At 38.7% G+C, this 24932-nt stretch overlaps 1 protein-coding gene across 4 annotated transcripts in view; it reads right to left on the reverse strand.

Annotated features, from left to right (window-relative positions):
- Window positions 1-24932, reverse strand: part of OXR1 (oxidation resistance 1) — a 346510-nt gene that overhangs the window by 280830 nt on the left and 40748 nt on the right. For all 4 annotated transcript variants that reach the window (XM_063171039.1, XM_063171034.1, XM_063171029.1 and 1 more), the window contains one exon: window positions 10722-10857. In XM_063171039.1, coding sequence (XP_063027109.1) covers window positions 10722-10800 — 79 coding nt within the window. In that variant the 5' untranslated portion in view covers window positions 10801-10857. The remainder of the gene's footprint in view (window positions 1-10721; window positions 10858-24932) is intronic.

Consider the following 24932-nt stretch of genomic DNA (forward strand, 5'->3'; position numbering starts at 1 on the left):
CAGCTTCATCAAGCACACCTAAAATATGAGAATGGATGTTGCAAAACTAACAGTTCAGAGTCAGAGTTGGAAGATCTTATTTACATTATCATCAGGAAGCTCCTGCCTTTTCAAAAGCTTAGTAAACTCTGTAGCATAAATTCAAGTCTTGCATAGTGATAAGCTATATAGTGGCAATAAGGTACATGAGTTTGAAGATGATATCCATTGTAAGCTAAAATTCTATTAATGCTAACAATATGCCAGTACCAAGACACTTCATTCAAAGCACCTTTGAAGTAGCTATACTTGTATCTTTATCCAGTGCCTGTTTTAAAGCTGAGGTCTCAGTACTTTACTTCTTTCATGCAATATCATGCTTTTTTCATGTCACACATCAAGTTAATAATGGATTTGAAACATTAATCCAGTCCACTGCATTATTTAGTTAAATCTCACAACAAATGCTGCAAGCCTTGCTCTCTCCCTTCTCAGTACAGACAGTTGCACAAAGCCCAGCACATTCTCAGATTCAACCCTGAAGGAACTATGACAGTCTCCTACTTAATGACAACTTATGTTTTAATTCTTTGTGCATGTCAAGTAAATGTCAGGCAAGCATATTTTTCTTTCTCTTTCCAAGAATGGCTAGAGACCTGGACATGAGCAAGTTACAAATACATAATATTTCACAGAATGTGTGTGTGTATATATATATATATATATCTTTCCTTCAAGGAGAACACAAAAATTTTGAACACTAAGTTCCTCATTCATTCATTCATATGAAAGAAGTGGGAATATCCTTTTTTTTGAATTGTTTCCTCTTCAAAAGGCTTTTTTCTAGAAGTTCTCAAATGGAGAAGCCACAGCTGTTTCTCCAGTTTAGGGTTGCTCCTTTACCCTATTCTACAGTTCCAAGTCATATCCCATCTATGGTTCTCTAAGGCAGCATCCTTCAATGACATTCTAGATCTTGGAAAAGATGAGACATGCCCTTGGGAAAAAGCCCCTTGCTCCCAGTTGTCTCCCTGGAGTCAGAACAGGCAGTAGCACCAAGAGTTCTGAATCTGAAAAATTTAGTATTAATTGGTTCACCTGGTGATATTAAATACTTGGACAATTTATGGTAGCTCTGGCAGTCAGAATATATGAGGTATACATTTTTGAATAGTTTGTAACTAGGACAGGTGTGGGCTGCTTTTCAAAATTCTGTTTCTAATGCAAAGGTTTCTAGGACAAAATTCAGATTCATTTGTAAGTTCTAGATACAGATTTCTTTAGGTGTGAAAATATATACTTTTGTCTTGGCTTGTTCTCAAGAGCATATATATTATCTTATCTAATTTGAAAAGAAAGCAACCTCCATCTAAATCTTACTATATTGTGCCAGATCAAAATTAAAATTTGGCAAATGGGACAAACTGAAAACATGGTACCCAGTTGCTAGCAACATACTGTGAACAGATAGTTGTACAGTATGACTTTTAATTATTGAAGGCACCACTTTAAAGGATTACAATTTCATGTATTATCATAGAATCATAGCTCTAGTGGCCCCTTAAATGAGTAACAAATTTTACTCTTGTAAGACTGATTTCATACTGTCTTGATCAGTGGAAGCAGTATGTAAAGTTACTTTACATAGGTATTATATTAGTGAATAATTCAGACTGGTAATTACTAAACACCAATACTTTCCAGTAACTTTCTGTTTTATATATGCATGCAGCTTTAAGTCTTCAGTAACAGGAACTACTTGACACAAGTCAGGAGAAAATATATTTAATCCTCCTTTACACAAATTTCAAACAAGCATTATATTCTTGTCTTAACCTTAATAGCAGTATATAGGGATGAGAATGTTCTGGTAACACTAAGGATTCATTTTTTCTTTACTCTTGTAAGAGGTAACCACTTAGAAGGAAAGATACAATTGCACCATTCCCATACAATGTACACGTGATCAGCTCTCATTCATTCAGACTCACATTCCTCCAAGTAAAAAGATACAGCTTAAAGGTAGAAATATTACCCCCCAATGTAGAATAATCCCTGCCAGCTCTGTAGGGTTCAAATACAGGAAGATAAAATCATATTGCTGAGAACCCCTAGAGATTTTAAGTTATAGAAATGTTTCTTGCAAGACTGCTCTTCTCTCAGGTTTTATTTCATCACTGGCAATGAAAAAGAATCAACCAACTTTTCCTTCTTCCCCCTCATCCTCAGTCCTGTGTATAGGAAGGCACTTTTGACCAATTTCCCCTCATTTAACCCTTCATCTCGTGCCTTACTACAAGGTCATTCTACTGGGAGGCTATTTTTGAAGACTTTCAGCTCCCTGTAAATCTTGAGGTACATTAGCAGAATTACACACCTTTTACTTGCCTTCCCATGGTTAATGTATTTCTTGATGCATTTAAAATACGTTTTAGAATATGCAACATCCTGCCAGGCATGGGAAGAACACAAGAATAATTTGTCCCGAACAGTTTGTGTAGTGGCTCCCTCTATCAGGTCATGAGACATTGCAAGTCACTGCAGGTCACTGTTAAACATCCTGTAACAGAAATGCCCAAAATTGCATAGTTTTCCTGTAATGTACATTAATGTTGCATTATAATTCACCATGTGCCATAGCTCTTTGGTTGTTCTATGACTCAGAGACCTTGTCTCATTATTAATCATTTCTAAACCAAAAAATAAAGATTAATGTGTGTACTTTCTTTAGCCACAAACACCAGGGTAGATAAAACACAATCTTTGCTCTAGCAGTGTTTTGCACTCTCCATACAAGCATATAAATGACTAGCCTATTTTCTACCTTGTAAAAATGAGGTTCATAAGCAGTAATTGCTCTACTCTGTATTCCTTGCACGAGCTGCTAAACATTATATTTCTAGTAAGGTACTCTTGCATTCTAAAGATAACTTAAATGCATCCTGCTTTCATAAATAATATATTGGTGACTCACTGATGTATCATAAGATACAGTTAAGTAAGAACCATCTGGAAAACAAATCAATATTAGGTATAGGACTGTTTTAACATCTGTTGGTTCCTCTAAAATGAGATTGTGGAGACTTGTTAAACAATTAGTTTCCAACTTCTGCTTACACTTACAATCACATCTACCACATGTTTTTTCCTTCATGAAATTAAGTTAGTGTCAATCTAAGCACAGTACTGTGGTTCTGAAAGCACTGCAAATGCCAGCCATAGGATGTCGTTGTCATTGAGTGCATCTGAATGGAGATGTTGGTGTAACAAATAGTCTTTGGTGTGAGAGAATGATTTAGCTTTGCATATACTGAAAAGTAGCTGAAAGCAGTGTAAAAATCCCATATAAATCAAAATAGAAAATATTAGAGAGAAGGAGTAAGTGAAGAAACTAGAAATTACAATGATTAGGTAAGGCCAGTATTGCTTTAAGAAGCTTTTAAATAACTTTTCCTCTGGCATGGATTTTTTAATTTGATTATTGAAATCCATGTGTGTAGTCATTACCAAGTGCATTAAAATGATGTAAAGACCAGAAAACCTGTAACTTCAAGGAGCAATATGAAAAAGGAAGGCTTGTAAAGTGAATTTACATGGCTTTCCCTGTGGGTTTTCCAGTTTTAGCACATACCCCCTTCCCTCATTTTCAGGTTGATCATGCAGCTGAAACAGCATCATCAGTTTCCCACCAAAAAGTTCAGGTTCTTTCCTCTCAGGTCTGTATCCACTGAACACACTTTTGTTCTTGCACTCCTAAAGTCCATGGTAGGCAGGCAAGGACAGCCACTCCTTGTTGGTGCTCTCTGCTTCTGAAAGATAAGAGGGAGACTGCACAGAGTCTGGGCTTTCCACAGGGACCAGTTGATTCTGCCTGGAGACTGTCTTCCCTTTTTTCCCATTAACTCACCCAATATCTTAGAAATTAACGTATCCCAGAATGAGGATCTGTTGTCATTATATTGCAAGAGTTCCATACCTCCTTGATGTTTCTCACAGGCACCTCCTCCAGGCACTGACTCTTCCTTCTTCTCATAGTAGCCAACTAACTCCAGTTCCCCCTCAAACAACCAATCCACTCTATTATAACACTCTTCTTCTTATTGGCTACAGCTATGGCCTGTTAAAGTCAGGCCTGCTCCTAATCCTTAATAATTAGCCCCAGCTGCAACTCCTTAGGGGTAAGATTACTTTCTATACTACCTTTGTTTTCTTATATTCTATCCCCCTACAAGGATCAGTTTACAGGTATTTTCAACTTCCTTCATTAAACATACACGTGAGAGGGAAAAAAAAAATTATTCCATTAAGCCCCTGGTGTGAAAATTTGAATTTAGATCAGTCTAGTACAGGTGAAAACATTTGAACATATGTGTTATTGGACACACTGGGTTCTCTCCTAGTATCTTTTTCTAGTTATAAAAAAGCTTATTGATGTATACTGTCTACATGTGAAGTTAAAAAAAAGTGGGCACAGTCCAGAAGTACACACTTCAGAAATTACCCCCAACACCCCTCTTTTTTCATCTATCATTAACCCTAACAAGAGCTCAACACTAGCAACAATCCAGTCATATCAACATTGTAAGTACTCAAGTTATTCCTTACAGTCTGTTCAGGAGCACATAAAGATATGAGGAGCATGGCTAACAAGACAGTAGTTCCTTAACTGGTTCGAAAAGAATTCAGCATTCAATTCTTAGAAGACAGAGGCACAACCTCCTTCCTGCTGCTGCAATTTTATTGGTTTGATCCATAATTTTCATTTTCTCCTAAACTCTGACTTTTCACTATTAACACTGACTTTACACTCTTAAAAATTTCATAGGTATCTCCTTAAAGATCCTCTTCCCTCAATACATATTATCCTAACATTATCCCTAAATTTAATCCTAACCTGAGTGGAGAAGGTCACCTGTGGGGTGTCTCCTTTGCCATGCTCCTGACATGCTCCCCATGGGGATCCCCATGACGCTGAGAAAGCTGCACAACCAAAACCAAGGCCGAGCCCGCCAGTGCTCATCGCACAAAGGTTTCTGCCCTGCTCTGCTCCACACACCCTCCCAGCGTCAGAAATCCAGCTGGGTTGCAGGTCCTCTTCCTCCTCCCCTGCCTGCAGATCAGTTTTGTGCTGACCTAGACCTCACAAGCTCTTCCTGCTGCTGACAGAGTCTGCCTGTGGAGCAGAGCTCTGCCAGGCGCCGCTGTGTCCCAGAGCAGCCGCTGTGCATGGCGGCGGCTGCCCACACACCTCCTTGCCTCCCCACCAGCCAGGAGACACGGCCCAAGCAGCCTTGCAGCTTCTCATAGGGTGTAATGCAGCCTGCAGCCAACTTACAGGTGCTCCAAGATATTGTTAGAGAAACGGGGAGCTTTTTCCTACATGCAAAATGCTGTGTGTGCTGCGCTGTGTGAGGAGGGCCTGAGGCCCCTGCCCTGCAGTGTCCTCGTGCTGCCCCTGCCCAGCAGCAGCAGTGGCAGGCAGGCTTGGCCCAGGGGCAGGACACTGCAGCATCCATGGAATCACAAGTGCACCCTGACTGCTGGGAGGCAGATGTCAGCCTGACAGCAAGTGCACGCGGGCAGGGCAGCTGCCAGTTGGTCAGAGCACAGTGCTGAAAACGCCAAGGTCATGGGTTGGGTCCTTGCACAGGCCATTCACTTAAGAGCTGGACTCAATGGTCCTTGTGACCCCTTCCAACTCAGAAAAATCTGTGACTGCATTTCAGTGGAAGTTTGGGCAACCCTTAATGTTCAAAAGCTTTTCTCACCTGCAGCTTCCAGCGTATCCTCTCCTTGTCAGACCTTCCATCCCTGTAACTTGATTATCTTCCACACACACTGGTTGTCAGATGCAATGGCCATTGCTTTGGGAGGATCCAACATGTTTAGTGCTCATTCTTGGTAGAAGAAGTTTCTCTAGAAAGGAGACTTCCTCTGCACAACTGGCCAGTACATGGGGGCAGGCACATACCCTCAGACACTGTATCCACCACAGATGGTGAGACAGGTCAGGCCAGTCAGGGGTGTTCTGATGGTTCTTCCAGGGACAGGAAAGAGTGAAGAGCATTTTAAAAAAGGAGTTAGATGTTACACTTCAGTGCAACATCCTAAAATTCCTCCTACAATGTGATATTCCCTAATATCTCCATTTAAAGCCCGCTATTATTATTTAGAATCCGCCATTAGAACCTTGCTGGTTTCTCATATCCCACCATCTCCTGGCCTTCCTGAGTCACGATGAAACCAGACAGCTGGCAGAGCTAGACTAGAGGCCTGAAGAAGGGGACTGTGAAATACAGGAGGTGCTGTGAAGATCCTCTTTGTCCATGGTGCCAAAGAAAAGCCCTGTAGAATAACTCCACTTGATTTCAAGAGCTGTTGCTTCTGAACAGCATAAAACCTCACCAGAGTAGGATATACTGCAGCTCTGCAAATGGAGAAGATGTTACATACAGAGTGAGGGCCATTATGCCTCAGCTGTGGCTGTGAGAGGGGGAGGCAAAGATCCTTGCCAGATCCTGGTGATTAGGAAGGGGACAAAGCAGATGTCCTCAGTGTGAATCCAGTGACAAGTCTTCTTGCTCTTCCCTCCTCCCCACATGGTCCTCCCTCATAGCTGCCCAGCCTGCCAGCCTTGACCACAGGGGGAGTTTTGCATTGCCCAGGACACATGGAGAGAAAAGTGAAACCTTGGGGCTGGAAAGGCCAAGACAGGGGCAGAGCGCAGCCAGGGTTGGACCTGTAAGTACAGTCCTGATTTTGAGGGTTGGTGTGGGAAGATGTATATACCTATGAAAATGCCTGGTATCCAGATAAGAATGATTCCCACAGGTTTTTCTTTCTGTGTGCTTATGCATTGTTCTAAATTGGCCACGAGGGCATGGGTACCTACTCCAAAAGGCCAGTGTGGGCTGAGGCATGCAGGGCATCTGAGTAGTTGCAGTGTGTGCATATGAAAACATGCCACAATTTTTTCCTCCTGATCAGGTTCATATACAACTGTTTATGAGGTAATTTGGTTTGCTTAGCAATGTTGTTTCTACTCCTCAACTACAAATGTTGGGCCAGAACCCTGCAGTGACCCTGAGGAAAGGGACGCATCTGAAAACCAAACACCCAGTGTTTGACTTTAGCAAGAGCTATTGCCCAGTCATCTGGACTTCTCTCATTTCACCTGTGCACAGAAAGGCACCTAATTGTAAAATGAAAGCAGTATAAGTCTCAGGGAATGTGATCTCTGTGGACAAAAAATACCCCATTGTAAAAAAAAATCTTATGGCAGACCACACAATCTCTGATCTGACAGTCTCAAAATTGTTTTAAGAAATGGCTTCTCACTGCTGTAGTACGTGACCAGTAGTGCCAGACCGACTCCATCAATTTTGTATGCAAATCTGCTCAAGTACTGAAAGACTTTCTGCTAACTGAAGTCTTAATTTAAAAGAACAATTGTTCCTAGAACAATATTCCTGTGAAACTTTCAGCGAAGGAAATCTTCTTTCCCTGTCTTAATTTCATAATTGACTGTTTCGAATGAAACTTTTCAAATGTCATCTTGAAGTAGCACCTGGCAGGCAACCATGAGAATGAGAGTCTAACATAGTTATAAGTAATTGGAAGCAGAGTCTTATAATGCAAAGTGCCAGGCAAGCTTAATAACAGCCTGTGTTCCTAACCCTCTATGAGAGAATGGATTATTTTTATTCATGATATTGGTTTTGCTGAAGTTGTGTAGGTGGCAGATTTTAGCATGTGCAGAATAAATATTTCCTGAGAAATATCACTGAAGATGAAATTAATTTGAATTATTAATTAAGGTGATAGGCTAGCCAAATTAAGTACAGATAATGTTCATATTAATTATTCTGGCATTTCACTGATCTCTTTTATACCTAGCTTTTTAATAGCACTGCAGATCTACCTCATCCTCTTCCTATCCTGATCTGACAGGAGAAATGGCATGCAAAAGTGTGACTTTTTGAAAGGCACCTTTCTGCCCTTCTGTAAATGTCAATAAATTTCCATGTAATGTATGAATTAGTTTTCACTTCAGTTTAGTAGGGGGTTAAGGGAAGGATTTTACCTCTTCTGAAGTATTTAATAGAACCAATAGCAATGTATATTTTCAAGGGGATCTTTCTATGCTTATCCAGATTCTTTTGATACAAGTTGGAAACTAGTAACTGCTTTCAACAGGTTTGGAGTCAGTCCCTAAACTGTTATTACAATTTATGAAAGTCTGAATTCCATAAATAATTGAGTCATTCTTCAGAAGCAATTGTAAATATTTTTAGACCAGCTTCTGAGAAGAAACTACACACACACACACGTACACTAACAAAACCCAGTTAAAACTGTGGCAACGGTAATGCTCTGCTTTAATTCAGACACATGGCAAAATCTGCAGAGAAACCATGCTGCAAACCTGCTTTGCACTCATTTCTACATTTATCACTGACATAAGCTCACTACCTCTTTTCTTTTTTCTAAATAAAAAGTGCACGGATGCTGTCTTACATTTATTGTGAGATTGGCTGCTTATCTGATAGCACAGGATTCCTCCTGCTATATTCACACTATCTTTACATGGAAATAAAAGCTAGTAGATGAGCAATTTACCTTCATTATGGGCTGTCTAATCCAGCACAATTCAATACACCAGTTTACATTAACAGGTCTTGTTCGCCATATTTTCTCTTCATAATTTCATAGTCTTTTTAAACACCTTCCTATCTTGACTCTTATGTCACAACTCCAAATGTTTTCTTGCTGTGTAGGCAGCAGACCTATATTTGGCAAAAAAGAGTTGTGAATCCTGGATCCAAAACAGGATACAGAAAGGTCCATAAAAACATAGCTGACAGATCTGAAGCAAGTCTGCATTTTGAGGGAGAGGATGAATAGTTTTCAGCAGGAAGACAAAGTTCTGAAATCAGTTTTCAGTTGAGTACCTGCAAAGCAAGATGGCTACAAATCTGTAATAATCATGCTTAATTAATGCCATGGATTAACCTCATAGATGAAGAAGCTGAATATGTACTTTTTAGGAAGACTGAGAGAACTTTGTTATGGGTTTTTGGGGTGGCCCCACAGAGTGGCACTGAGCTCTTGCTGCTGCTGAGCCCTCTTTGCCTAGATGCTGCAGGTGGGTGGCCAAGAGATGAAGGTCTTCCAAAGGGAAGAGCCAGAGCAGCAGTATCAGATTCAGAGAGCAGCAGGCTGAAGGGGCGCAAGGCGCCTCTGTAATCAGCAGCCAACAGGGTCAGGGCACCATTGGCACTTTGTGGAGTGCAAGAAGAAAACATTGCAGCATTCTTCTGTGGAGGAGAGGTAAAGCTGTGGGAGATCTCAATCACATCTGGGGGAACAGAATGGGAAAATGCATGGGGCAGGATATGGATGACAATTCTGGAGGAGGAAGTCTTGACAGGATGCAGAGAGAGGGGGTCAGGGAAAGTAAGTATTGACATATTTGCTGACAGGATCATATGCTGAGAATGGGAAGGACAGTTTGTCCTACACTGTGGATATGTTTAAAAGAATTAATCAAAGATTGGTAATTGGCACTCTATCTGTCCCTAACAACACACTCTTCAGAATGCAACTAGAGCTCTAAGATGGAGCATGTAGATTTTGAAGTCTAAGTGCAGGTCACTTCAGAAATTATTTTTTCAGCTTCTGCTCCTTTGAAGTAACTTTTCCATTCTGTTCAAGGGTATACACTGAGGAATGTGTTCAAGAGCTAAAATACCAGCAGAAACTGTACTTGTATTTGCATCCTGTTCTCTAACTCAACACAGAGCAATGTTCTGCTCTTGCACTGTCCTTGGGGGAAATGGCTGTAGTGCAGAAAGAGTTTCTTGTTGAGTAACCACATGGTGACGTTGGAGTGATGAGGAATTTATTAGTCTGTGCACTGCTGACCTGCCTGGTATTTTAATTACAATTTTTCATCTAATCATGGTATATGAAAGGAAAGAAACTTACATTTACATTTCTAATTCTTCTAAATGTGGGTGCTACACCAGTCAGTCATGCTGAGGGATTGACAGCAACTACCTTCATGTGAAAATCTGGTGTAGTGAGTGGTGTCATCTTTGTTCCCTTTTTGAGTTGCTAGGCATTATCCCGTGAACTTCTTCATTTCTCCTATGGCTTGTTCAGGGCTAACACCAGTATGCCAATTATATGACAACAAAATCCCCAAACCTTCAGTTCATGCAATAGCAGCCCTTTGGTGGAAGTGCAACAATGTGTAACGGGACATACAGAAAGTCACTTGGGAGCAGTGAGGGGGAGGAGGAGAGACTGCCATGAAAAGATGTACAGAATTTATAGTGATTCTCATAGCTCTGCGTAAGACATTTTAATAACACAAGATTTTTTTAAAAAAACAATAGATTCATACAGGATGTTCCCTAACTCCTTTCTGCAGAGTTGCTTGGACACAAAGCGAAAAGCCATATGTTGTTGTCCATAGTGGGGAACCTGGGAGATGGTGGATTCACTAATGATGGATCTTCCCCAGTGCTTCTTATTGTTCAGGCCATGTCTCTCTAAGTAATTAGATATATGTTGAATTTTCAATTTGGCAGAACTCGTATACAGTACCCTCATATCATAGTGCAACAATTTCTTTCACACAGTTTGTGGGGGCTGAAAAGGGGAGTAGTATTTGTGACAAGATGGCAATGATAAGGCAGATGTGTCTTTGTACACAGTAGTAAGATTTTATTTCTCACTCAACAGGAATTCAACACAGCAGTGAATAAGAAGAGAGGCTGCCAGTACTCCTCTTGGCACTGTTTTAATCCTCCACATGGCCTTTCATGTAGACTCTTCTGGTGCTCCCCATGATCTCAGTTATTTCTGCAAAACCTGTAAAAATTTTATAAAAAGAAAATTCCTTTTCTAAAAGCTTAGAAAAAGCTATTTAAAATGAGAATTAATGCAAATTAAAATGAATGTACTTGATAAAAAATATATTTTATATATAGTATCTCTTAAATATCTTGTTTGCAAATTAAAAAAAAAACCAACATAACAAACCAGCCACAAAAGCCTCCTCTCGTACTAAAGATTTTATTAGACTACTTTTGTAATAATTCTTTTCCTCTTTTTGATAGTCTGGAACTATCTCATCACAGCTTTAATTAGGATAACCTTTTATCTGTTTATGTTCTACAGTGACATTTTAAGATTGGCCTTCAGTGAGAGCTTTGGGTGATGTGTACTCTGAGGCTTTGGAAACTTCTTCTGGACAAGCTGCCAGCAAACAATTACCCATCTAAATGTCAATAAGCCAGACATCAGTTGTCAGTTTGCATCATTTCTAAAAGCCTGCTCTCTCTGTAGATTACATCAAAAGCAGAATGCACACTTTAAAAAATAGAACTTGATTTTGATCATGTATTAAGCATTTTTATCCCTAGGGACTTGGGTAAATGGTGCAATACTTCAGAGCATTTAACTTATTCTTGTGCTGTTCCAAAACCAAAATATTTACAGATAAATTTTTAGAATATTGAGAAGAGGCCCTAAAGTGCTTTTTTTTAATATAAAGCTACATCAAAAAAGGATGTTTACTGAGAGGAAAAATACTCAATGGCAGTTTTAAAGAAGTACTAACATTTGTGTGTGTTATGGGAGCATGGATTGGAAAGTAGTTGTGGCTGATGTTGAGTGCATCTAGTGATGAGACCATGTGTTTTACAGATCAAAAATACTACTGTTGAAGAAAACGCTATTTACTTTCACTGTCATGTAGCCATTTTTTTCCCATCTCGTATTGGTGAGTTAACTTCTGTATCAGAACAAGAAAATCACTAATTATTACCAGCAAGGTAAGCTAATTTTAATAGCAGCAAGCTAATTTTAATTCTCCTGGTGTTACACTGTTTCTCTCTTTTGGCACATCCAGATTTTTCTGGATTGGTAGGAGATGTACATTCCTTTCAGTAGGTTCCATGGCTAGGACAGCTTCTAACATAATCTTCCTCTTCATTGTAGTGATATACTTGAATAAGAAATTACAAAGTATTTCCATTTATAAAAATATGAAAATGAATGCTGTACTTGATAAATATATGTTTTAATGAAAAATACCTTAAAATGTGAAGAAAATAGTCCACACAGTGATTCTACCCTCCTTTCTTCCTACCTTTCCTGACTAAAGGACATGTATTTTTCAATTATTGACCATCCAAAACAATTTAAAACCTCCAACAGGGCCATAATCATGGAACCACAGAACGGTTTGAGTTGGAAGGGACCATTAAAGATCATCTATTCACAGCCCCCCTGCAGTGGGCAAGGACACCTTCCACTAGACCAGGTGGCACAAAGCCCCATCCAGCATGATCTTGAACAACATCCTGGGATGGGACATTCACAATGAAGATATCAGACCCACTTCTCTGGATACAGACTGTAAAATCTTAGTTACCTGCTTAACCAGCTACAACACACATTTAATAAAAGCTCCACTTGCTTTTGATGCTGCTACTCTTGCAGAAGCTCCATTGTCTGTGCTTAGACTTTGGGCTTGGCTTTGTCTTCTTAAGGTTTGATGGAAAAAACAAAGCACAGTATGATAATCCTGTCATTAGATCCTCCACCAACTTACACCTCTATGATGAACCACTCCCTTTCCCATTCACTCTTCGTCTCCTCCATGTGCTTTAATTGATACTCATTTCAGAGCTAAGAAAAGATTTGCCCCAGAGATAGATGAAGCATTTATGATTGTATTTCAAAGATTTATACTTGAATCTATAAATCTATGACATAAGTGCCTCATATATCACTTCTTGATCACAGCACTTTACTTTGGCATGTGTCTGACAGATAAATTGATCAACTCTTCTATCCCAACCAAACCTCTAATATCCCTTCTTAGGTTCTCTTTTACTTTGGCCTTTATCACAACTGTAGAGTTGCAGGGAGATAGGTTATGCTACCTCTACCTGGTAATAAAATAAATGATGGGAGATGGAGAGATCCCTTTGGTGCTGACTACATCTGCAGAACTTGGAAGTCATTCAGTGGTTAATTAGAGACATGCTATTGATGTAAAGTTACTAACTTGACTTATTACCAAACTTCTCCCTGTCTACAGAGTTTTACCAAGTGTAATGATGTACTTTACCAGTGAGATGTACTGACATAACTGTCAACACTACATATCATCAGAAATACTGTTAATATAATTGTTACCACTAGGAGCCAATCAATGGATGAGCTGAAGATCTTCCTCTTAGTAAGCAAAAAAAATACATACTACAATATATTTGTCTTACTGTTGGTTGCTTTTCTAATACACACTTTTTCTCTCTGCCACATCAAATAATATCTGTTAGTCTCTTTTAACTTGAATAAACCAAAGAGAATATGAAAATTGCTCATCTGTGCCTTCGACTGTGTAGTGGTTTATCCCACCTGGCAACTCAGCCCCACACAGCTGCTTGCCGACTTCCCCCTGGTGGGAGAGAACTAAAAGGGCAAAGGTGAGAAAACTCGTGGGTTGAGATAAAGTTTATTAAGTAAAGCAAAAACTGCATATAAGCAAAGCAAAACAATGTGTGCATTCACTGCTTCCCATGGGCTGGCAGGTGTTCAACCATCCCCAGAAAAGAAAGGTTCCATCCCATTTAATGGTGTTTTGGGAAGAAAAACAACAGTACTTTGCACATCCTCCCTTCCTTCTTCCCCAGATGTATATGCTGAGCCTGATGCCATATGATCTTGGATATCCCTCTGGTCAGATGGGGTCAGCTGTCTCAGATGTGTTCCCTTCCAAATTCTTGTCCACCCCCAAACACCTTGCTGTGGGAGTGGGGTGAGAAGAAAAAATAGTCTTGACTCTGTGCAAGCACTGTTCAGCAATGACAAAAACATCCCTGAATTATCAATACAGTTTCCTGCACAAATCCAAGCCACAGGCCCATGTCAGCTACTATGAAGAAAACTGACATTATGCCAGCCAAGACCAGAACGTGCTGTGTGAAGAAATGAATGTTACAATGACATGGCTGGGATGCTGTTGCATTTGGATTTGTATTCTACACAAATCATTCCTCTTTAGTAATCTAAAAGTTAGGCAGCAAGTCAAGGCTGTGATCGAGGCTTCACTATAGTCAGGGGATGGAGGGTGATTCCTGGCACCTCTTTTAGCCATAAGCTCAGAATTAAATGAAGCACACTCTGGAGATGCATCCAGTCACACATTGCACTGGAAACAGAGATGTGCAAATAAAGTTAGATATCCAATGCAAACACATTGCTCATGGCTGTTTAACAGCCTGAATTAGCTTGTGTAAAAGTGAAACCTTACCATTGATGTTCATAGCACCAAATTCATTTTCAAACAGCAGAATGGTTAGAATATTGTGTTACTGCCTTGTGCTAACAGTTGTGCTAATGATAGTGCTGATATGTGATCACTGAAATTACTCAAGTCATAAAATTGGATGACAATTATTTCTGAGGATGGATTTCTTGTTCACACATAAATCTCTATTTCTTTGCCCTTCTTTCATTATCAGACAGCTCATGGCTCAGAAAGAAATGGTTTTTCCATTTTAGAGCTGGATTAGATCACCTCCATTGAGGAAGCATTATCAAACCAGCATAGTTACCTACTGAGTATTGACTGAAAGTTGTACTTGTAAGTGATTCATCTCTTCATGTGTTCCTAAGCACTTATTAAAAAAAATATAGGCCTAAGACAAATCAAATAGAAAAGGATAGAAGAGATTCAGAGGGATCAAAGTGAGAAAAGGTTACTCCCAAAAGCCTTCTGAAATGGCAGTCTTCACCACTGAACTGAAAGTACTCCACAGTTATTATCTATTTGCAAACAGAGCTTGGAGCATGCCAACAGGGAAATGGTCTTTCCTCTGTAGGGATCATTCTATATCCCAAACAAAACCTTGTTTCTTAAATTACACTTGTCTTATGAATTAGGAACTTCCAGCTCTCTTTCTGCATTCCTTTTGCATTTGTGTAACTTACCCTAAGTGTTGCTATGGCGTGCTGTGGGATGGCACAGCACTGATTGGAGCAATATTGCTCTAGCAGCTGAGCTTACTCAAAATGTTCTAACACTCAAGGTATTTCTGAGCATGCATAAAACTTCATTTAGACTTGACATATTGTTTATGATATCTCCTTGTAAGTTGTGCATTCACTGTCTATCATTATGAATTATAGGCTCAGGATGACACAGTCTTTTGAAACAGCTTGGTTCAAAAACAGAGTTACTTTTTGTTGATAATCCCGTCCTAAAAATCCACTTTTTTTTAGTTTCGGGATATATTCTTACTAATATGTTCTATATTCATTCAAGATTTTTGCAAGTCAGTAGGCATCACTTTACTTTGCACACACCCTAAATGATATAAATTCTTCAGAATGCTCAACATCTCTTCTTTTGGCTTATTCTGAATCTTCTGCTGTTCTTACCCATTCCTCATGTAGCTCAGACATCTTGTACTGCAGCATTTCATTTACTTTTTTTTCATTTGTATGTTAACTGAAATTCAGGCTGTCAAAATTTTGCTGCACATAACATCACCTTAGAGTCATGGCTTAAGTTGAAATTTGAGTTGAAACTTCCTCAAACAAGACATTCTCTATGTTAAATTGCATTAATGCCCAATCACATATATCTCCTAGTGATAAGTTTAGCTACAATTATATCACTTTCAGAGACAGCATTTGAGCCTCTGTTCCCCATAGCCCAAGAGAACTGGCTGTGCTGAGGACCATCTTCTTTTGTACCTATTCAGCCTGCACTATTTTGTACAGAAAATTACTTATTACAGGGGCAGGACAGAAGATAGGGATAAAGGAGAGAAAGTGAGAGACACTATCTTATTAGTTAAGACCTCTTTTAGAGGGTGCAAGTATTGGTGGTGGGCTGCAATAAATAAACATAAGAGAAAAATTCGCTTATCTGAGACTGTTACCTAGTTTAGTGTCTAAATATTTGGCTTACTGTACTTATCCAGGGTGTGATTTCAGGTCCATGATCTGATCACACAGATCTGAGCACATTTGCCTAACCTTTGAAAACATTTCCTTGTGTGGGTCACTTTGCGAGATTAAGGCTCAGCAGACATTAGGATCTATGCTCTGTGGCACTTTGTTCTATTACCACTGCAGTGATGACAAATATTTTCAACTTTGGCCATAAGCCTTAGGGAATGTTACTATCAAAGATAGTCAGTAAACTATGAATCTGCACCTGATAGCTATGTCTGTCCTCAGTGTGTTTATTTTTCCCTTTTTCTTTCATTGAATAAAGCTTAGCACTTGAAAAGGGTACATTAGTTATGATATTTTAGGATCAAAGGCCTTACTCAGCCATCTCCAGTGAAACAAAATATTAATTGAAGTAGCCCTCTAGCAAAACAATTGTAATATACCTTTCAAATCTGCAGAGGGAGTGGCCACCTTTGGTATTCAGATTCAAAGGTTTCATAGGAATGTTGGCGTTTCCCTCTCTTCTCACATTCATGATCAGAGTCCATAAAATTTCAGCTTTGATTAGCCTCTGTCTTTCTAGGCAGTACCACATGCACTGGCAAACTCTGGCCTGGATTTGTAATATTTTTGAAGCTGAATAATTCACTGATTCATTAATGCTGGGGGTAGTGTGCTCATAGCACACTAATAAAAGTGTGCTCCCCAGCTGCCAGAATTTTGACAAGATCCAAGGCAAATGTGAGACATCTCCATATCTCCTACCCTGCAAAAGAGCTTAATTGCTTTCTTACCACTCTCTCCCAGTGGCAGCCTCTGGACATTTTGTCACTCTTGTAGCATGAATTGTGCTTTACAGCTACTACTGAACGCAGCTGGTGGGATTCAGTCTGCAGCCATTTGGGACGCTGCAGGCTTTCCAAGATATCTACATGGGGCTGGCAGAAATGGCACTGGAGCTGGTACAGCAGACCATTACCCTGCAGAAGACATAAAAGGCACGAGAGATACCTGTGGCATCTCAAATGACAATACACACTTTTGCCTGGACAACCGAGTCATACCCAGTAAGCCAAGGCAGGAACACTGCAGGAATTCACAAATCTTCAAAGTGTTCTGACTCACTTATTTTCCATCCTGTTTTAAGAGTATGTTCTGATCAAATAGCCTCCTTTCAGCATGTTTTAAATTATGTATAAAGTGATAAACCCAACTCACTAGAGGCATGGATATTTTTTCTATCATTATGCTGCTCAATGCAGTTAATTTCCCTACTTGTTGCAACCAACCACCAAGTCCCATGTCCTTCCCTGAAATTTCCAAAATAAATATTTTAAAGTATTTATGAGACATTTATCTTTAATTATTCCACTCTTCATCTTTGCAGGGTCTTGACTGCCTTGATCTGGAAATCCTCTATTTCCAGTAGCTGCAATATGTGTATAAGCATATTTGCCTACACAACTTCCCTTATTACAGATTTTGGTTAAAGATACAGTTAAGTGCAACTTATGTAAAGAGATGGGACTAGAAATACTCACAGTTCTTAAATTAAAATACTTGAAAGGTTTTTTTTAGTTTTTTAGTTCATGTAAACAGTACAAAACGTCAATATCAGGAATTATTTGGGTAGATCTGGCAAGTATCACAGACAAGGTATAAGTGGAGTACAAAGATGGATTGAATATCTTTCCACAATTTCTCCCAGGTCTATTTTCTTCACTTCAACTAAATGACATAAACCAATGTGGAAAGCTTCACATTAGTCAAATAATATCTTTGCTTTATAGTAATTGCAAATATTTACAGTCTTTAGAGGAAAGAATAACAGCTTTGTTAATAACTACTCATCATCATTTAGGATCTGGAAAAATGTTTGACTGAAACCCTGAATTAAAAGAGGTCAAGATATCACCTCCAGTTCCTTCATGTTTACTTATGCACTTGGACCTCAAGGGGAGTCAGCTAATGCCTAAAATTATTTTAAAAATTCAAGCTGGTAGTATTTGAGTATATCTGGCCTACTTCACATCCAAATTTAATTTTCCTCTTTTGTCTTTAGAAAGCTATTGTCATCTTTCTTTATCTTTTTTGGTTTGAAGTGTGCATTTGTCATAGTACCTCTTTAACAAAAACAGGTCATCTGGCTTGATGATGAACGCCTCTCATCTTCAATAAAAGCACAAAGAATACTAAAATCCTCATCAGACTAATTAGTAAGAATGCCCTTGAGCCAGCCACAAGTCTTAGTGAGGATCTGTCATGAGTTCACAGAACTGCTATGTCTGCTCTTTTTATTTACTTCTTTTCAATAATATCTGGTCATTCAGTGGAGATCACAGACACAGAAATCACTGGCTTGGGAGTATCAGTATTTTTTCCCATATAGTTAATTTCAGTGCACTGAGTTGATCACAGTTTTCAATATTGAAAATTGCTCATATGCAGCTGATTATATGGCACAGAAAAAAATACTGGCCAAGCAAAATATAAAATACTTTACTGTAGTAAACCCCTCAGGTTTAGCCAGGGTCCCTTGGAGAATAGAATGCTGACACAGCGGCAAAGAAATTTCCTGTCTCCAGGGACATCCGCCTTGTACCTTATCCCTATAGCCATGTAAGGCAATATTGTGTTAACCCTACTATTGGTCACTTATGGTCACTCTAACACCTTTGCCATTGGTCAGGATTGGATCTGGGCCAAGGGTATAAAAGTAGCATTCTGTACCCCTACTAACTCGGAAGAAGAAGAGCTGAGACCCTTCACAGACCCTCCAATAAAGCCATACTCGTGGAACAGCCAGTGTCTTCTGCTTCTCCTCTCTCTACCGTCTGCTGGAGCCTTAGGCCAAGGGAAAAGCTACCTAGCAAGCAAAAGAGCTTGAAATCATAAGAGCTGCCTAATGACTAAGAGCTGAATATTCCCTGCTTGCTAGGGCTGTCCTGTGGCCTTGGTCTGAGAGCGAGCTGGCTTCTAGCACCCAGTCCCCTTGGGGACTGAGCTCTGGAGCTGTAATAGCTTGCCTAGGATAAGACCAAGCAAGGCCATTTTCTTTACTTAACAAATTGAACAGAAAAGCAGCGAAGAAAAGTTAATAATCTTCGAAAGATCTGTATTTTGTCATATATGGAAAAATAAACAAAGGCACAGTGGTCAATTTATTTCTGGTTTTGCTTTAAGAAGGACTATATTTGTTTTAATAACTTTTCTGTAGTTTGAGTCAATACTTTCTTTTATTTACTTTAGTTTTGCTGTCATTATCACTGAAGTAGGGTTTTTTCCTATTTCAAAATGACATAATTTACCAATGAGTCAGAATCATAGCTCCATATAGCCTTTCATTTTTAACATAGAATAAAACAATGAAACATTTGTTTGAAGACAGAGCAACCAATCCATATGTGTCAGTGTCAGCTTACTTCTCCAGGTCACTTCAAGACTTGATTCACCATTTTTTAAGACTGTATAAACATTTCAGAAAATGAGCACAAGGTAATGAGCACAAGTCTGCACTAAACAGTTCTAGATTTTGTTGTCATTAGCTGTCTGATTAAATTTTAATTTTATTGCCCAATTACAAATTTTTGCCCAGAACTGAGATACTGGCATTTCTGAGAAGTGGCTCAGGATTCATTTTTAAAAACATCAAACTTATTCTATGGTTGATTAACAACATTCCACAAAGAAAAATCCAGTGAGATTTCTTTTACTCTTCAATATTTATGGTGTTGTTGTTAAGCTTCAGGATCAGCGCTAAGGCATGTCTTCTATCCTGGAACCTACACTCCTCAAATCCTAAAATCTGTATTTCCACACATCATCTTATTTGTAGCTGTGAAAATTACTCTGTATGCCCAACATGGTTTATGATTTCCCAGTTGCATACTGTGGGATGGATCATAGAATGGTTTGGGTTGGAAGGCACTTTAAAGATCATCCAGTTCCAAACCCTCTGCTATGGGCAGAGACACCTTCCACTAGACCAGGTTGTTCAGAGCTCCATCCAACTTGGTCTTGAACACTTCCAGGGGTGAGGCATTCACAGCCTCTCTGGGCAACCTGTTCCTGTGCCTCATTACACTCACAGTAAAGAATTTCTTCTTAATATCCAATTTAACCTACCCTCATTCAGTTTAAAGTCATTATCTCTTGCTCCATCACTATAAACCCTTGGAAAAAGTGCCTCTCCAGCTCTCTTGAGGCCCTCTATAGGTAGGGCTCTAGGTGCTCTAAGGGAAGGTGCTTTAAGATCTCCACTGTGTCTTCTCCAGGTTGAACAATGGGACCATTATTCTTACTGCAAATGAAACATTAACTATATTTGCCTTACTGTACTCAGAAAGCTGAAACCCTCTTCTTCCTTTCTCTCTGTTAGGGCCCAGCCCACCCCTGGAATTTCAGGGCTGAAATTTCAATTCCTGATGTCTAGATAGGTAGATAGAATTTTATTAGAAGCTTTGTCCCTGAAACAAACTTCCTATATTCTCCTACATGAAATGCATAGTTTCTACTTGTTAATTGTAACTTGGCTGTTTCCAGTATCAGCAGAAATACTGACAGTAACCTGAGAGCTCCAAGACCTGTAAAACTCCAAGAAAATGGTTTTCCTGCCCTCCTTGCTGCCCTTCCCCTCACAGCTGTAAGACTGAATAGCACCTGCAGATTGTGCCAGGCATTCCCGGTACCCTCACAGAAATACCTTTTCTAGTTTTGCATTCAGTAGGCTTCTTACAAAAACTATGAAAAATGATTGTGGCAGTGTCAGTGGGGTGACTTCACAGTAAAATTATTTAATCATTAGTTGACAATTCCATACAGAGATGTATTGGAATAGGAAAGCAGGAATTACAGGTCCATCCTTTGACTTACTGGGCAGCAGATCCTTTAAGATGCTGCAAATAATAGCGTTGTGGGTTCTATTCTCTTTCAGGGATTTCCATAACAAACAGAGAGCACTTGTAAGTGACAAGATGTGTCATCTAATGCCTCCTTTCAGAAGGGAAACTCAAGTCATCCAGTGACATACATCCACCTGTTAAAAGTATTAATTAACCCCTCTGTGTTTGCAATAGATAAAAAACATATTTTGTGATTCACTAAAAAAAGAAAAACCCAAAATATTCCAGTTCATTTTCTTAAAAAGGTGTCAGCTCTGAAGCTTTTTTACCAGGCAGAATGTAATGTGGCCATTACCACAACCCAACAAGGAACAGTATACATAAAAACCATTACACTTTAATAGGTTGTATTTTCAAGTAAAATTAACTATTCAAATAAATTAGACTGGAACATATGACCTTTTTAGAATTGTGGTTTTAAAAGATGAAAATAAGAGGTAATTGTTTCAGCATCGCTGCCCTGAAATTTTTTGTTGTTTCTGTTTAAGAATCTACAACTTTCTGAGCAGCTCCCTATGGAACTAAGTTTTGTGGTTGATTATCTTTGACATGCACCTGTAATTATATTTTGATTCCACTGGAGAAGGGATTACAATTTATCTACCTGGTCAACAGGTTCAAGGCTAAGATATGAAAATTTATTTTTTCATGACCTAAATTTTACTGCTCCTTTCCAGAACTGTTTACTGATATTTCCAGCCTGTTACCCTGTCAATAAAGTTTCAATTATGTAAATATGCTTCTATGTGTCCAGATATGTTTATGGGGTGATTTTCTCCTTCTAAAATTGTTGCTTTGGTGTTTTGGTTTTTTTTTCAATTTTCATCCGCAATCACTAGTACATGATCCTTTGTAGAGGATGAGCATCACAAATCATTAACATTGCTTTATTACTTGTTATGCCAAAAGACATGCCCTAGCAGACAAATTAGGCAAACTATCCTTTCTAGTCATTTAATCCCAAACAAGACCCCCAATTTTACATGAGAACTACATATTAGTGCTATATATTTTCCAATTTTTTTTCTTAGTTGATGTTTGTTTCCTAATCACAAATATTTGCAGCATATTCAGAATATCATTAATCTCTTAAGAACAGTATTTGTTATATTTCCACAATGCAGTGTAGATAAAATGCCATTTATGGTAAAAAAAAAATACACAATTACCAAGTTATCTGAGGACATTTTGTAACTTATTCTTTGCACAGAAGGAATCCAGTGCTTAGGATAAATGAAGGGGGTTGCTGATAACATTTAGGAAGTATGCATGGGGAGTTACAAACCCAGCTCTCCATTCCACTGACTAACAGATTTCTAATACTAAATGAATACTTTAATACTCAGTGACATTAAACTGAGTAAACAATATGCATCACCCATCTTCCTTGTTGTATGGAAAAGATACTGGCAGTCTCATTCTAATGCCAGTCACAGCTTCATTCTCTCCAAACATATAATTTTCATCTTCTGCATTTTAATTCTGAAGGTGTTTTACTTTATTCAACATTTTAATACATTATTTTATTGCTTCAGGAGAAATCAGGAACTGGGATTTTACTTTGATTTTTGGACAAGGCTTTTTTTTTTAATATTATTTGATTTTAGGGACCAGAATTTCAAAAGTCAATGTCCATTTTATTGATAAGCAGTTGAAAGAAGAAAAATAGGCAATCCAAGGGTAATAATCAGTGTCGTTCCCACCTAATTTGAGCTGTGTTGATTTTCTGAGGGACTAATGTGTTAATTGCTATGTTTCTTACCTCATAGATGCTAGCCTAGTCAACTGTAATGCAGCCAAAAATACCCAGATCCATTGGACTTACTGAGTTTCCCACATAAAGCAGACCTTGGTCCTACAAGGCTTCCTGATTTCTGGCACCCTTAGGAGAAGTGCATTCCATCAGCACCACATGAGCTAAGTAGGACTGAGAGCAACCAATGCTTGGCCTGATAATCCAGCTGTCCAATCTCCTCTTGTCTCCAACATTATTTTTTTGGAAGGGTGAAAAGATGAAGGCAAAGAATTAAAAAAAATCTCTAATAAGTGCTGAGACACATTTTCACAAATATTCCACTCTTACAAAACAGAAATTACATGGGAAGAAAACTTAATCTTTTTGCTTCATGATAGGAAAGAAGAAGCTTATGAGGGGATACAAACTTATTTTCCTCTTCATTAAGTGAAGAGACAAAGTTTCCCCTTGCTCTTTCTCTACTGTGGAGTGGTTCTGCATACTTTCACTCCTTTAGATGAAGGATCAGAGTTTCGTGCTGATAATTTCTCTGATAATGGTACGTAAAATTAAGAAGTTTTGTCTTGTTTCCTCCAGACTAGTGGAGAGAAATGAATGGTCAAGAAGGGTTTAATTCACACTTTTATTTTTAAAAAAATCTGGCCTTAGATTCTGTACATTTTTCCATTTAAATAGCTAAACAGATAATCATTAAGTGCTCTCTGCATAAAACAATTGTACTTAAAAAACTCTGTGAGAAAATGAATTTAGTCCTTTTGCCCATCTTGAACTTTGTTTTTGTTGCTTCATTAGGATATTATTCCTTATGACTGACAGAATTTTCCAGTTACTTATGATATTGTCTTCTAGTGGCTATTTGAACATTCAGTCATATTACCTGCAGTGGAGGCTATACAAGTCCTGATGCATTCTTTAGGGTTTGGAACCATTATAGTCAAATCTTGATGAACATTTTCTGTCAACCATAATCCAATTAAAAAAACAAAGAATAAGCTATGCCTAAAAAGGAAATTTATGCTATTATCTGATATTGGAAAATTCCCCTGAATTTCCATTTCCTTGTTTTCAAATATATGGGGACTAATTCTACTCTTGTCATTAGCTGATGCCATGGACCTGCACACAGGCAAAGGAGAACCTGGGAAAGGCTGGGAATTTCATAATTATCTGAATGCTAATCCTGACATTTCCATCTGGTAGAACAATGCTCATTTCTGAATACATGGATGTGCACGCCTCTCTGGTAATGCCATTCATAGATTATTTTTGTCTAATCTTTTCCAAGATTTACACTTGACAGAGTATAATTGAACATTTGTACACAGTAATAACAAACTACAGCCATCACTTGCCCTTTTAACATTTGTGGCACATTATGGCATGATGACTGCTACATTCACCAAGTACGTAAGCAATCTGCGACAGAGCACTGTAGATGAGATTGATGACAATTGGGAAAGGAAGTTGTAATTTTTGTCTGTTCCAGACTTTGCATACCCATCTTAAATGTAGAATATATTGATTGAAAGATTCTGACATTTCATTTTCTATTATAGCAGCTGTCCCCTTTTTCCTAAATGACAGCCAATAAACATGACCAGTGCCCTCCAGATATTTGCAGACTTCTAATTTTCTAATGGCTCATTATACATTCCCCACATAGTGTGTTTGCTATGGGATGGCTAAGAAGCATTACATCAGCCACTTAGAAAATCTTTTTATGAGTCCATGCCAGTAAGAACATTACTAATTCCCCAGTAAGAATATCACTATTTGTTCCCTGAGTTTCAGCACTCACCTCTCGAGGTGCTGTGTGCCTTCATCCTGGTTGAGTGGGAGATATGTAGCCCACTAGGGTAAAGTTTAGCTACATCACTGGACTGAAGGCAAGCCTTGTAAAGTCAGGTATACACATTGAACTGACACCGTTCAGTGTAAGCTGTCCTAAACCCACAAATGTCAATCCTATTATTCCATCAATTTTACACAGGATCTCTTTAGCTGAAGGTAAAAGCCTTTTACCAAATAGGTTTCTGTGTCCTACTTAAAAATTCCTAGATTTAAAAATCTAGGAAATATTTTCCATGTTTACTTAATGCAGATCTCCTTTTTTCTAAATGTCTGCTGGTCACTTCTCACTTCACAATGGCAGAATCCAGAAGTATGATAAGAAATGGAGATACTGTATCATTCTGGATATTCAAAATGCAATTTACATGTTTTCCCCCACTGGTTCAAAGAAATTTTTCTAAAGAAATACTCAAGATTTGTATCTCTGTCATCCCAAAGCAGCAAGTATTGGGTGCTTATGA

The sequence above is a fragment of the Melospiza melodia genome, chromosome 1 (genome assembly GCF_035770615.1).
Source record: "Melospiza melodia melodia isolate bMelMel2 chromosome 1, bMelMel2.pri, whole genome shotgun sequence".
Taxonomy (NCBI): Eukaryota; Metazoa; Chordata; class Aves; order Passeriformes; family Passerellidae; genus Melospiza; species Melospiza melodia.